Raw genomic sequence first — 13,562 nt, 5'->3', positions numbered from 1 at the left:
TCCATGTGGGGGTGGGGGCCTGTGAACAGGGTGGGCTCCCAGAGAGAACAGCAGCCACACTGGGAGGGCCTCCAGCTGCTCAGTGAATGCCAAGGGCAGGGGTAAAGTGACAGAAAAGTCCCTCCTCACGGCTCTGGGGCTGGAGTCTAAGGTCAAGAAGTGGGTGGGGCTGGTTTCTCCTGGACACATGTGCACTCCGTCCTCTCTGGGTGTCCTCCTATGGCTCACTCTGATGACCTCGTTTTACCTCCGACACCTCTATGAAAACTCGCCTCTCCAAATACAGCCACACCGTGAGGCAGGAAGAGGAGCAGGGCAGCACACGACTCCTAGGAACCCGGGCACCGTGACAGAGCTTGTGGCACTTGAGACTGGGAAGGCAGGGGGTCCAGTGCTTCCAGGGAGCCCTCAGCACTGACCACCACACTCAGCAGCTACCCACACACATTTGTCACTCACACCCAGTGTACAGGTACATACATGTCCTGCTGGCCTCTGGCTAACCACAAGGATGGCAGATGTCTGGGAGCACGGTGCCTGGAGTGGCCAGTCAGGACATGTCTATCTGGAAGTCTAGGAAAAGTGGACTTCTGCCTAAGGCCTGAGGGGCTGAGCAGGCTACTGTAAGCTGCCCTGTGCCAGTTGTCCTCACACGGTCATTTAGCTGACCCTCACCCTCACCTGGGATCAGGAAGCATGGGGACACAAGCTGGAGACATGTGGCTTGGCTCTGGCAGAGGCATCTGCAGGGATACTACGATAAGGAGTGACCCGTCTGCCCCAGGGGCCAATGGTACCTGGGAAGGGAGGGGGCACAGGCTTCAGACCAGCTCCTGGGAGCAGGCCCAGCACCACACGGTGTTCCCTCCTTGCTCAGGGCCCACCATGATCGGCTGGCTCAAGAGTGCAGGGTGCCCGTGTCTGGCTCCAGGGAGTCGAGAGGGGGCTCTGTGGGGTATGCAGACTCTTCCTGGGGCCCAATGGACAGGAAAATAAGTACCCAAGAGGTCCTCAGATCAAGTGTGTCTTGAGTGTTCATTCCTACTCCAGAATACTACCCACCCCTGCTCTACTGAAGGGAGACACAGGCCAGGAACTTGACTCCTCTAAAGTTCCTTGGGGATTTCCTGCCTCCCCGGACAGGAAGCCGCAGTCCACAGGCACCTCCTGCTCCTGGCCCTGGACTATGAGAACTTGCTGAGGCAGGCACTGTCCCCAGAGCAGGAAATTCCTGAGGAAGGAGACTCGTTATCAGTGCCCTCAGAGACCACAAGGGCTTGCAGAAGCTGCTGAACACGGGAACAGGGGGCACCACCAGAGGCAGAGCTAGGCTTCCCTCTCCTCTGCACCCAGGTCCCAACACAGACAACTCTCAGGAACTTTCCAGAAGAGACATCACCTGCTTGGTGCCATGGGAGACAGTATCTCCTCATGCTGTGCACAAAAACAGCTCCTGCCCACCAGACTGTAGGGTGGGGCAGGGTGCTGCTGGTCCAGAGAGAGCTCCCGGAAGTCAGGGATGTGGGAGGTAGGCTTGACCCTCCAGCTTGGCTGCAGAGGCTCCCTAAGGAAAAGGTGCTTTAGTGTCTCAGGTGTTCAGCAAAGAGAAGCTAGGACCACACAGTCCATCGCACTCCAGCCCAATTATCCCATGAACATGGCTGCCCATGGTGGGCAGCCATACCAAAATAGAAACCACTCAGCAAAAGACCCAGGGAGGGGACATAGGAACAAACGGGAGTGGGAGCATCTCTGCAATCCACACATGGGACAAGATCATATCTACAGTGCATCTACCTACCACCTCATGAGGGAACAACTACCCAACTAAGAGGGGCAAGAGGCCCTCGCTGAGGACAAGCAGACCACAACAGGCATGTGGAGAAACCCATCACCACTAGCCCTGAAGACACAAATTAAAACCACAGGGAGGTGTCCCCACACATCACACAGAATGGTCAAAATAATAGTAGAACCACAAAACTGGGGTGGGTGCAGGGAAATGAGGCCATACACACATACTACTGGTGGCAAGGGGAAGTTGTATGGCCACTCTAGAAAAGAGTGTGGCTGATTCTTACAAAACTAAATGTGCAGGGCTGGGGCTGGGGCTCAGCAATAGAGTGCTCGCCTAGCATGTGTGAGGCCCTGAGTCCGATCCTCAACACCACATAAAAATAAATAAACAAAATAAAGGTATTGTGTACAACTAAAAAATAAATACAAAAAAAAAAACCCTAAATGTGCAATTACCATATGACCTACTCATTGCACTCCTGGGCACTGATCCCAGTGATATGAAGGTTACCTTTAAACAAAAGCCTGCACAGGAGTGTTTATAGCAACTTTGTTACAATCCCAAACTGGAAACAGTGCCAATCCCAGTCACTCCTCGGGTGAATGGTCAAACTGTGATGCACACACCAGAGGGCACTTCAGCAATAAATAGGAGGGAACATCTACAGAGGGACACCCAAGGAGAAAAAAAAAGTTCCGGGGTGGGGTGAGGGTCCCCGACTTCATTTAAGCGTTAGTTTAAAAAATGAAGAGAGGGCTGGGGATGTGGCTCAAGCGGTAGTGCGCTCGCCTGGCATGCGTGCGGCCCGGGTTCGATCCTCCAGCACCACGTACAAACAAAGATGTTGTTTTAGTTCTGCCGAGAACTAAAAAGAAATAAATATCTTTTAAAAAAATGAAAGAACAGATCAGCGCTGCTAGGGATCTGAATGTGATATCGAACTAGTCAGGCAAAGTGACATTCTTGGAGGAAACTCAGCAAAGTGTACAACTGATTTCTCAGCATATCATCATCCTGGTCATCTGAGTTACTGGGGACGGAACTCAGGGCCTCTGCTTGCTAGGCAAGGGCTCCACCTCGGAGCCACGCCCCAAATTCATGGAGACCTCTCACTAAATTGTCTAGACTCGCCTCCCACTCGGGACCCTCCTACTGCAGCCTCCCGGTAGCTGGGACCACAGGCTTGCGCACGGTGCCCGGCTCTCTGTTGTTTCTTAAAACCGGGCGCGAATATACATTGACCTTTTACTTAAAAGTTTTAATTAAAAAGCAAAGAAAGCAGCCTCGGAAAGTCCTGCAGGGGAGAATATTGCAGGTATGGACCTCGCTGGACTGGACTAGGCGGAGAAGCCTTTGGCGGAGCGCTTTCCGGGCTGCCTACCCCTGAGCTCGGGGGACCGCGGACCGGGCCCCAGCGGCCCTCCTGCCTCCGCGGCCGGGGGAGGCCAGGGCGGCCAAGGCGGCCAGGAGACCCAGGCTTGGCAGGCGCAGGAGATGGGCTGCAGGCTGAGCGGGCCCCGAGGAGTCCCGCGTTTGAGCTCTGTACCTTTCCCGTGGCCACATGGGGAACGCCTGCAGCTGGGCCCCCTAGGGAAGAGGCTCCTGACCTCCCAGGGTGGAGGCGCGAAGTCCCTACAGCTCAGACTCCGAGCACGGCGAGGGGAAAGCCGGGAAGGGGCGGGGGCAGCGACGCGGGCGGGCGGGCCGGGCGAGAGGCCCAGGGCAGGCGGGCCCGCAGAGGAGGGGCGCCGCCCACCGACTTCCCGGCAGCCTTCCAGGCTCTGTGCGGAGGAAACGCCACCGCCCTCACCCGGCCGCGCGTCAGCACCGAGAAGCCGCGTGACGTCCTAGAGCGGCGCCGGAAGAAGCGGGACCCGGTGGGGCGGAACACGGCGTAGCACCACCGAGAGGCCGTGCGACGGCCTAGAGCAGCACCGGAAGGGGCGTGTCGGCGGGAGAGCCGAGGGCGCGTCTTCCTGCGGGCTCCTCACGCTAGTGCGGTGGGAGAGGCGGGCCGGGCCCGGGCGGCGGTGCTCTCTGGCCGCCCGCCCCCAGCCGGGCTCGGCGGGGCGTCTGCTCCTCTGGGCGGAGGCGCTCGCCACCCTTGGGCTCCACCAGGTATCTCCTGCATTCGCGCGCGGCGGAATGGGCAGCAGGAGGGCCGGGCTCGGGCTCGCGCTCGGGCGCTGGCGTCGCAGGGCCCGCTGCGGAGGCCTGCGGCAGGCTTGAGCGGGTCCGACTGGCCAGGTGGGAGCCCGTCCATCCAGGGCTCTCCAGCCCGCGAAGGGGCCAGTCTCCGTGGTTCCAGGTTCCCCAAGGCAGGGCCGGGGGGACAGACTTCCAGGGAAGCCCTCCTGCTGCTGGGTGCACAGAGCTTTGAGAAGCCTCATCAGAGAGGTAAAGGAGCCACCCCGAAGTTGCACAGCAGGCCAGGGAGCAGCATCAAGGCTGATGTGGACTGAGTGGATAACTGTGTCCTGGGTTGAGTACATTTTGTGGGGTATAAAATACAGAAAAAAAAGTATATTATGAGAAAACAGCTTTCATTGCAGTTTTTCAGAAACGGCTCTGGTAACAGTTTTTTAATAGAAGGTAGTAAAATGGAGGCCTAGGCCTATGACAGTTCTTGCTTTATAAAGGTCTTTTCTCAATTCTAAAAATCTTGTATCCACCTTCTATATTTTTAATCTATAACCTATAACTTACACTTTTATTGATTGTATTTATCAGTTCACACTAGTCAGTGTGGACACAGGTAGAGAAGTGAGCAAACCTAGTCCCTGCCTTCATGCCTGCCCTTGGAGGGCCAAGGGCACCATCATAAAAAGTATTCTGAGCATGTCAGTGACAGGGGCTGGGGACAAAGACACAGCCCTACCCTCAAAACCCCTGCCTCCTAAGGAGGCTGGCACACCATGGTGAGCCACCTGAGAAGGGAACACTGCTGTGGAGCTCAGGCAGGACTTCCCACCTTGTCCTTTGGGGCACACGGTGTGTTCTAACAGTCCCTGGGTCACCTGCGTCCTACTAGTACCTGGCCTCAAAGTGCCCTGGGGCTCGGAGCCTCCGAGAGCACCCCTGCTCTTCCTGGAAGAGTGGTGCCGCGTTCCCAAAGCCCCCGGCAGCACAGAGGACTGCTTCACCTGCAGCTCCACTCCCACCAGACCTGAACGTCCTCTCCCAGAAGCCGTCTCCAGGCAGAGCCCACAGGAAGGGGTGTTGGCCTGTAGCTGAGTCATCTGAACGTTTCATTGGGAAACTGCCCTCTCCAACTCCTTGTGAGGTAGAACTCTGGTCACTTGGGGCCACTTCCCCTCGTGGAGGGACAGCCAAACATCCCCTCCCAACTGAGCAAAGAGAATTCAAAGGATTTATATTAAAATATTTCACTTAGGTGTGTGTTTCACTTCCGTTTCCTATTCACACTAGACCCCAGCTTCAGACTCCAGCCTGGTTGACCAGTACAAATAGGTGGAGTATTGTTACATGGAGCACCACATTCTGAGGTAAGAGAATGTCCTAGTGGGCGAGAGTGACCATCCTGGGACTCTGACACTTTGCCAAGGACACTGTCTGCCAGCGTGGTTCCAGGAGCCAGGTAGTCCACCCTCCTTGGAGCCGCAAGCAGAAGAGTGCTCCCCGTATCTTATGGGGCTATCTTTACCAGCATCTCAACGGGCCTGATGAGAGGAGGGAGATGTGAGGGCCGGCGTGCGGAAGCCTTTGGGGATTTGAGCGGGGATAGGTGTGGGATTTGCTGGCTGCTGTGGGCCAAGGGGGTAACCCACGTTTCACCCGGCTCAGCACTAAGATGTGGGTGATGGAGGCACCCCTCAGAAGCCCCTATTCCAGAGCATGCCCACTGATCCCAGTGTGAAAGGGACAGTTAGGGAAGTGGAGAAAAGAAAGCCACGTAGTGGCCATTCATTCCTAGTGCACACAGAACCCTGCTGGACACTTGAAATCCCTGCCCCAGCAAGAGGAGGAAGCCAGGGACGGGTGAGATGAGGTGGGAGCTCGTAGCACCAAAAGCACCTTGATCTGGTATTCAGTCTTGCCCTTTCAGCCACAGAGCCTCAGCCACACGCCGCGGGAAGCTGCCTCGAGGGGCGTGGTGTCAGGAGGAGGAGCTGGGAGCCCTCAGCTTCCAGGGTGCCTTCCCCCAGGATCAGCATGGAGAAGCCTGCAGGCAGGAGAAGGAGAACCCAGGCCCCAGAGGCAGAGGCAGATGTGCAGAAGGCCACTCTGAAAGGAGAGAAAGCATCTGGTGGCAAGAGACCCAGCAAGAGACCCGCGGCACCCAGAGAGCACCACAAGGAGCCCAGTCTGAGCCCTGAAGACGAGGCACAGCTCTTTGATGCCTTCGACGCCTCGTTTAAAGATGACTTTGAGGGTGTCCCTGTGTTCATTCCTTTTCAGAGAAAGAAACCCTATGAATGCAGTGAGTGCGGGCGGATCTTTAAGCACAAGACGGACCACATTCGCCATCAGAGAGTCCACACGGGGGAGAAGCCCTTTAAGTGTGGTCAGTGTGGGAAGACGTTCCGGCACAGCTCTGACGTCACCAAACATCAGAGGGTCCACACGGGGGAGAAGCCCTTTAAGTGTGGGGAGTGTGGGAAAGCCTTCAACTGTGGCTCCAACCTCCTGAAACACCAGAAGACCCACACCGGAGAGAAGCCCTATGAATGCCAGGAGTGTGGGAAAGCCTTTGCCTACAGCTCCTGTCTTATCCGGCACCGGAAACGCCACCCACGGAAGAAGCATTGAGTGGGGGTGGCCCTCAGGTCACAGAGTTCCCACTGGGGCACCAGGGCTCCCTCACGCAGCATCCGGTGAGGCCTGGCCCTGTGCTGTGTGCTGCGCGAGCCTGGCTACCATCCCTGTGGTCACCAGGAGAACCCACCCACCAGTGTGATTGGCAAGAGGCCTTTCTGCGTCAAGCTACAGTGGTGGCACGGGAGCCGCTCGAGGCCCCTTGCAGCCACAGCCATTTTCCATGCTGCTCTGTGCTGCTCAGTGCTCGACACAGGACAGACCAGCCTGTCACCTGCCATCCATGGGGCACCTGAGGACACCCCTGGGTTCCGTCCCCAGCAGGAGTGGCATTCGTAGTTGGTGAAGGCTGATGGCTCCTGAGTGGCCCTGCCTATAGTGTCCACTCCACTCTGGTCCTGTTTCTAACACCTTGAAGACTCCATCTGTGGATGCTCAGTCCCTTGGATCCCTGAGTTTAGTCCCAGGAACTGAGCAGGCACCTGGGACCCCGAGCTGGATAGCAGTGGTCTGTGACCAGCTCTGGCTTCTCTACTAGGGTACCAGGCCCCAAGTTCAGCCCCTGTCCCTGGAACTGAGCTGCACCTGTGCTCTCCCACCTGGCCGCCACCCCAGATGGACAACCTGACTTACCCAGACCGACCTGTCAGACATGGGCTCCTCGGCTCCTGAGTGCTGCCGCCTGGGGAGATTCCTGCCCTGGCCCTGTGCTGGGCCCCCAGGGTGCTACCTGCAGCTTCCATCCACTTGACCTTCAGACATGGTGGTGGCCCTGCCCCCTTGGTGGCCTCCACACAGGTTAGTTCCAGTTCCCTGCCTCTCCCCAAGTCTCAGTCCGCGTGGCTGTGCTGGCCCTTCGTATCCCAAGAGTGATTTGGATGGGTCTCTGTGCTCTTGGGGCCTGGCTTGTAGGAGGGCAGCAGAGCAGAGCCAACCAGGAAGCAGGACAGCTTTTTACTGGGAGAATGCTGGCACCCCTCTTTTCAACTGGGAGTAAAGACTGATAATGGCCCAATAGAGTGTTGTGGAGACTCGACCCTGAAAAAAAGCTTCCCAGCCAGAGCTGAAGACCGTGTGTCATTCAAGCAGTCACAGAAAGCAAGGGACACCACCCCAGATGATTGAGAGTGGTCCTATTCCCAGTGCAAATATTTTGCCAGGTGAACAGCTTTTACTCTGAATCCCCTAGGAGCTGTGACGCTCAGTGCCACTGCATGACCAGGTGTCCCCTGAGGCAGCCTCCCCGCCAGATTGGCCACATTAGTGTCACAGGCATCGCCACCCTTGCAGAGTGGCCTGCCACTCTGAACACACTTCCAGTCCCTGTGCTCGGTTCTACTTGAGAACACTGCACAGTGTACACAAAGCCTGCTGCTTCCCGGCAGTGCATGCTGGCTGCCCAGCCAAGGAGCCCACTGTCATTGATGCTGGGGGCTGCAGTATGGCCAGCAGCTGCCCCTTGCAGAGCCAGTTTTCTGAAGGTTCACACTGAGTTCCTAGCACCAGACTCCCTCTGCTTTACACACACACTAGCCTGGACATTAGGGAAAAAAATTACCTCAATCGGCGGGGCACAGGGGCATGTGCCTAGGGTCCCAGCTACTCAGGAGCCCGAAGAGGGAAGATCACAAGCTGAGGCCAGCCTGGGCAACCTAGTGAAAGGGCTGGAACGCAGCTCAGTTGTGGAGCACCCTGTGTTCAATCCCTAGTACCACCAAAGAACAATAATTCACCTAAATTCCAAAAACAAGTGAAGGCCTGACATGGGAGTTTAGCTTATGGCCCAGTTAATCTATATTGGCAGGTCCTGGAGCCCAGCCTGTCATTTTCCCATGGCCATTTTTTGGTCCACAAGACAGCACCTCACAGACTCCTGGAATATTCTGAGGCCAGGCTCTCTGGGGCTTCACCCAATTCACTGCTCTTGGCCTGGAGTGCAGGGCAGCCATGGTCCACCTGGACAGCTAGCTCCTAGTGATACAGGGGACATTGGCTGGCACTACCCCCACGGGACAGAGGATTTCAGGTGAAGAGCCTCCCGTGCTGGGACCTCCTTCTGAGTTGTTCCCAGGGGCTGTCCTGCCCAGGCTGGATCACCTCAGTCCCAGGAGGAAGCCCATAGTCTCAGAAGTGCAGATCTGATGAAGTGGAAGTATACAAAAGCAGGTGTCGGAGTTGGTGTAGGACACTTGTGTGCTCACCCTTCTGTAGCATGTGGTCCTCAGTTGGAAGAGTTGCCCACGTTGCTGGGGTGTCTGAAGGCACTAGGTTGTCGAGCAGTGTTTGCCTCCTAGCCCACGTCTCAGTTCCTAAAGGTGAGAGGTTTTCAGGGTTCGGTGTCATGCATGATGTCTGCAGCTTATATCCAGTGCCAACAACATGTGTGTTCACATTGAGCTGCAGAGCAGATTGGCCAGTGTTGGTTCTGAGTGACGAGGTCGGAGGCTGGCACATGTCTTCTGTGAAAGGCCAGAGAGCAACCGTTCCTGGCTCTGTAGCACACAGTTATCACGTGGTGCAGCCCAGTCAGAGACGGTGAGGAGCGAACGAGCCAGGCTGGGTGCGGGCCAGAGCCCGTGGACCAGGCAGCAGCTGTCACTTTCCCGCTGTGGGACAGGGTTAGGGCACTGAACCCTCGGAGCTGGCAGACTTTTTCTTTGCAAACTTTCCATAGGTCTTAAAGTCCTTCAGAACTAGATGTTGGCCAGGAAGTTGGGAGACTTGGGTAGAGGACATGCATGGGAGCCAGAGAGCGGCCAAGAACGGCTCAGTCTGTGTCCTCTGATGCTTGGTGTGCCAGGAGGAGGGTGACCTAGACATCACAGCAGTCTGGGTATTCACGTGCCCCCATTGGTGTCTGCATTTGGTTTGTTTATTTATTTTTTCCTCCTTTTGGTACTGGGGATTGAACCCTGGGCTGCTCTACCACTGAGCTACATCCCTAGCCCTTTTTATTTTATTTTGAGGTAGGATCTCGCTAAGTTGCCCAGGCTGGACTTGAACTTGTGATCCTCCTGCCTCCGCCTCCCAAGTAATAGCCACCATGCCCAGCTGCTTTGTGTTTTGTTTGCAATAATTTCTTCCTGCTGTTATTGGGAAACATCACTTTTAATGAGTGCCTAATGATCTGTTGACTAAGAAAATCAAAGCTGATTTAATCATCTCCTAGCCTGGTCACACAGATTTGGGCTTAAATTGTTATAAATAATGCCATGAGAAAAAAAAAAAACTAACAAAAGAACAATGATGGCATAGTAAGTGCTTTTTTCCACTTAGCACCTGTAGGTTGTGTCCAGATGCTGAGTTCCATGTTGCTGAGCACCTGCCCCTGGTCCGGGCCTTGAAGACACTGCAGCAGTGTGGACAGAGGGCTGCCCTGGCCACCAGCAGCTGACAGGTAGGTTCTTACTCTTGCCGGCTCACTGAGAGAGAAGAGGTGTATTGTAACCTAGTGTCCGTGATCTCTGTTAAAGAAGGAGGTGCTAGAGAGCATATAGGCACTGGTTTGGCCCTAGGCTACAGTGTGGGACCTGGAGTGTGTCGCTCAAGCACCTTGCGCCTCATTCTCCAGTGTGAAATGGGGTGCTGATGGTGCTCAACCCCAGAGGGTCTCCAGAAATCAGTGATTTGATGCATGAAGGTCTAAGTACAGGGCTCGTTCATACTGAAGGTTAACAAATGCTAACTCTCAGCAAGGCGCAGTGGCACACATCTGTGAGACCAGCTACTCAGGAGGTTGAGGCAGGAGGACCACAAGATTAAGGCTAGCCTCAGCAACTTATGAGACCCTATTCAAAAATTTAAATAGTGTTTGGGATGTAGTTCAGTGGTAGAGCACCCCTAGGTTCAATCCCTGGTACCACCAAAGAAAGAAAAAAAGACTAGTCTTCTCACATGTTTGTGTTCTTAAATGCTCAATCACATATGTGGAGGGGTGCCCTGGATGTTTCTCCCAAGAAAAGATGAGAGCAGAATTTTTAAAAATCACCATGGAGAAGAGCACATGACAAGGTGTTTTTTTGTTTTTGTTTTTTAATACAGTTGGATTTTTATTTATTTATTGGGGGGGTGGTGCCAGGGATTGAACTTGGGGGCAATCGGCCACTGAGCCACATCCCCAGCCCTATTTTTTGAGGCAGGGTCTCACCGAGTGCCTTAGTGTTTCACTTTTGCTGAGGCTGGCTTAGAACTCGTGATCCTCCTGCCTCAGCCTCCCGAGCCTCTGGGATTACAGGCACTGCACCAACTCGCCCAGCAGATTTTTTTTTTTTTTTTTTTAATTATGGTTCATGGTTATGAGAAAAATCACCCACCCAACCCCAAATCAGTCAGCGTTCTCTCTTGCCATCTTTCTGGCACAGACAGACAGTGAGCTCATTTCCTTTTTTCTGAGGCAACCAGGACAACACCAAGCACCAAGACCAGATGATGCAGGTTGACTCGGTCCAGGAAAAGAAATCCCTAATCGCCCAGGTCAAAGCCAAAACAGTGGAAGTGGCAGAGCTCCTGGAGCTCAGTGCCCCTGAGAGCCACTGCTCGCTCAGTCGGCTTTCTCCCAGCCAAGGGACAAGGCAGGAACTCCACCTCTTCCTTTCACTCCTGTTATTTCTCATCCTTTCCAGGCCACTGGAGAGGACCGTCCCAGCAAGGTGTCCTGAGGAAAGGACCCTGGAACCAACAGGCAAGACCCCATGTTCCTGCATTCAGAGGGGAGTAGAGAAGACCAGTGTCCACATGCAGCTCCTCTGGCCATCCAGGCTGAGGCCTTGTACACCGCTGAGGGCACAATAGAGAGGGCCTCTGGGGACACGTAGGAAGAAAGCCAGGCGGCAGGTAGGGACGAGCAGAGAGGCCCTGTCAACACAACTGCTCCGCAGCAAGTGCCCATACTGCACACCGCTCAGCCACATCAGGCAGCTGCCCACCAGGGACAGTCCTTGCTCACTGTCAGCCGCCAGCCATTGCAGGGGCGCTTTTCATACCAACTCCATGCTCAGAACCCTCTGGACACCTGAGAAGAGTCCTGGGAGAAACGGGACAGTCCTTGAGCCATGTGACAGGGCTCCCTCACAGGAAAATGATCGACAAAAGCCAGAAGCTTCTCAGGAGCTGGAGGAGCCCACCTAGGCAGTGCCACTATAACCGCCACGTCCAGCAGACACTGCCCACTGGGTCCTTGACCTGGTGTTTCCCAGGCAGCACCCATGCCAGGCCCTGTGGGGAAGCATGGCCTGCAGGTTGCAGCTAGGCCTTGCCCACAGAGAGGCTCTGCCAGGGACCCGACATCACGAATCCAGACCCGGTGTTCTGGTAGCTGCTTTTCTCTCCCTGAAGCCTTCTCTGGCACACAGGTGGGCAGGCTGGCTAGCAGCATGGCCTTGGCCTGTCTGCCTGCATTTTCTGACTCCCAGTTATACCTGGGCACCATTCCCTGTATCTCAGATATGTCCCAATTTGGGCACAAGATAAACTCATTTCCTTCCTGTGGCAGTGAGCTCAGACACCAAGACACTGTGGAGGAAGGCAGGACTGCGGGTGTGGGGAGAGCCAGGTGCTCAGGAGCATGGGGTAGGCTCCAGCTGAGGAGCTGGGCCCACACACTGCCGCTGTCTACAGACAGCAGATGGCTCTGGGCCTGTGTTTTCCAGAGCCTCATACCTGGAACTTGGCCCCTTCCTCCTCCTGAACACCAGGTACATGTTCAGCTCATGGAGGACAGGCCGTCCTCATCTTGACTGCACCCCAGGACTTGTGCTTGTCTGTGGTGCAGCTCCAGCTGATGCCAAAGTGGCACGGGGAGAACCTCTGGGACCGGCAAGGGTCCCTGGGCTTCTGCAAGCAGCACCCATGCCAGGCCCTGTACAGACTCACCTCGGCTACCTGTGGGCTCATCTCAGTGTTTGCACCTCTTTGTTTTCCTGCATGTGGGACTCCTGGTGCAGCTGGAGTCAGGTATCATAGGACTCTTCTGTTCTGTCAGGGGCAGCACCCTGTGCACCTTAGTGACGCATGTACTGCTGTTAACAGTCATGTTCTGGCCTCCTGTGCTGTGGCAGATACTCTCCCTAGTCCAATTTTTCCCACTATAATTTGTATTGTCCAAAAATTTAACTCTCCAGATAGCCAGAGTCGCTCCACGTGTCTTCAACCTTGGGGTGAAACTGTTTGCGGCTCCCTCCACCCTGAGGGCTGCCTTGCGGGGCCACCACAGCTCTGGTCGCGGAGCCTGCCTGTCCCTGCTGCTCATGGACATGTGTCCTCCTGGAGTGGACGTCTGCCTCCAGCCCGTATGCTATGTTCCATTGTGCCTCCTGCAGTTTGGGGTGTGCTCAAGATTCCCTCAAGGAGGAGGCCACTGGCTTCCTCTCCAGGGAAAGTAAGAATGCCCCTTCCCAGGTCCCCCCAATACAGGGTGGGACTCCAGCTGGCCACTGCCCCCAGTGAAAGTCTTTAGGATGCTCCCATTAGCCAAACTCACGAGAACCTGACACACACGAGAAAACTAATCACTGCCTTGTAATGGGAGTGCCCCTTCCCAGAGACAGAACACCACCCTGCCTTTCTGGCTCCAGGCAGCTGGGAGGGAGGCTGTGTTGGAGTTTGGTCAGTTGTGCATCACCTGCAGTCAGGACTTCGGGGAGGCCTGGGAGGTGTTCTGGGCTCCTCCCTGCACCCTGTCATCCCCAGCCCCGCTCCCTGAATTCCAGATAACATGTAGACCCACGTGCCCTTGCTCACACATCCTTCATTTTGGGCTATAATTCTCAGTAAGGGGCAATTCTGTCACCAGGGAACACTTGGCAATGTGGGCACAACTTTGTTAACTGGGAGGGCCTGGTGGGTGAAGGGCAGGGATGCTACTGAGCGTCCTGCAGCATACAGGCCAGCCCCCAAGATGGCTAACAAGAGGTACATGTACCCCAAAGGACAGTGGGCCCCAGGCCCAGGAGCTGTGGCAGTCTGAGGGATGGTCCATAAGCCCACGGAG

At 55.5% G+C, this 13,562-nt stretch overlaps 1 protein-coding gene across 4 annotated transcripts; it reads left to right on the top strand.

The window, feature by feature from the left end:
• Window positions 1-3,730: 3,730 nt before the first annotated feature.
• On the top strand, window positions 3,731-12,700 carry Zfp41 (ZFP41 zinc finger protein). Of its 4 annotated transcripts, none has more exons than XM_040293543.2 (5): window positions 3,731-3,916; window positions 5,228-5,304; window positions 5,865-7,372; window positions 9,851-9,971; window positions 11,197-12,700. In XM_040293543.2, the coding sequence occupies exon 3, from the start codon at window positions 5,972-5,974 to the stop codon at window positions 6,566-6,568; it is 597 nt and encodes a 198-aa protein (XP_040149477.1). In that variant the 5' UTR covers window positions 3,731-3,916; window positions 5,228-5,304; window positions 5,865-5,971; the 3' UTR covers window positions 6,569-7,372; window positions 9,851-9,971; window positions 11,197-12,700. The 4 variants fall into 4 exon arrangements, with proteins under 4 accessions (XP_040149477.1, XP_021579445.1, XP_021579448.1 ...); XM_021723770.3 differs by having other exon boundaries at window positions 5,851-7,372; XM_021723773.3 differs by having other exon boundaries at window positions 3,905-4,045; window positions 5,851-7,372.
• The last annotated feature ends 862 nt before the right edge of the window (window positions 12,701-13,562 follow it).

This window comes from Ictidomys tridecemlineatus, chromosome 7, assembly GCF_052094955.1.
Source record: "Ictidomys tridecemlineatus isolate mIctTri1 chromosome 7, mIctTri1.hap1, whole genome shotgun sequence".
Taxonomy (NCBI): domain Eukaryota; kingdom Metazoa; phylum Chordata; class Mammalia; order Rodentia; family Sciuridae; genus Ictidomys; species Ictidomys tridecemlineatus.
This window is presented reverse-complemented; position numbering and strand designations above follow the sequence as displayed.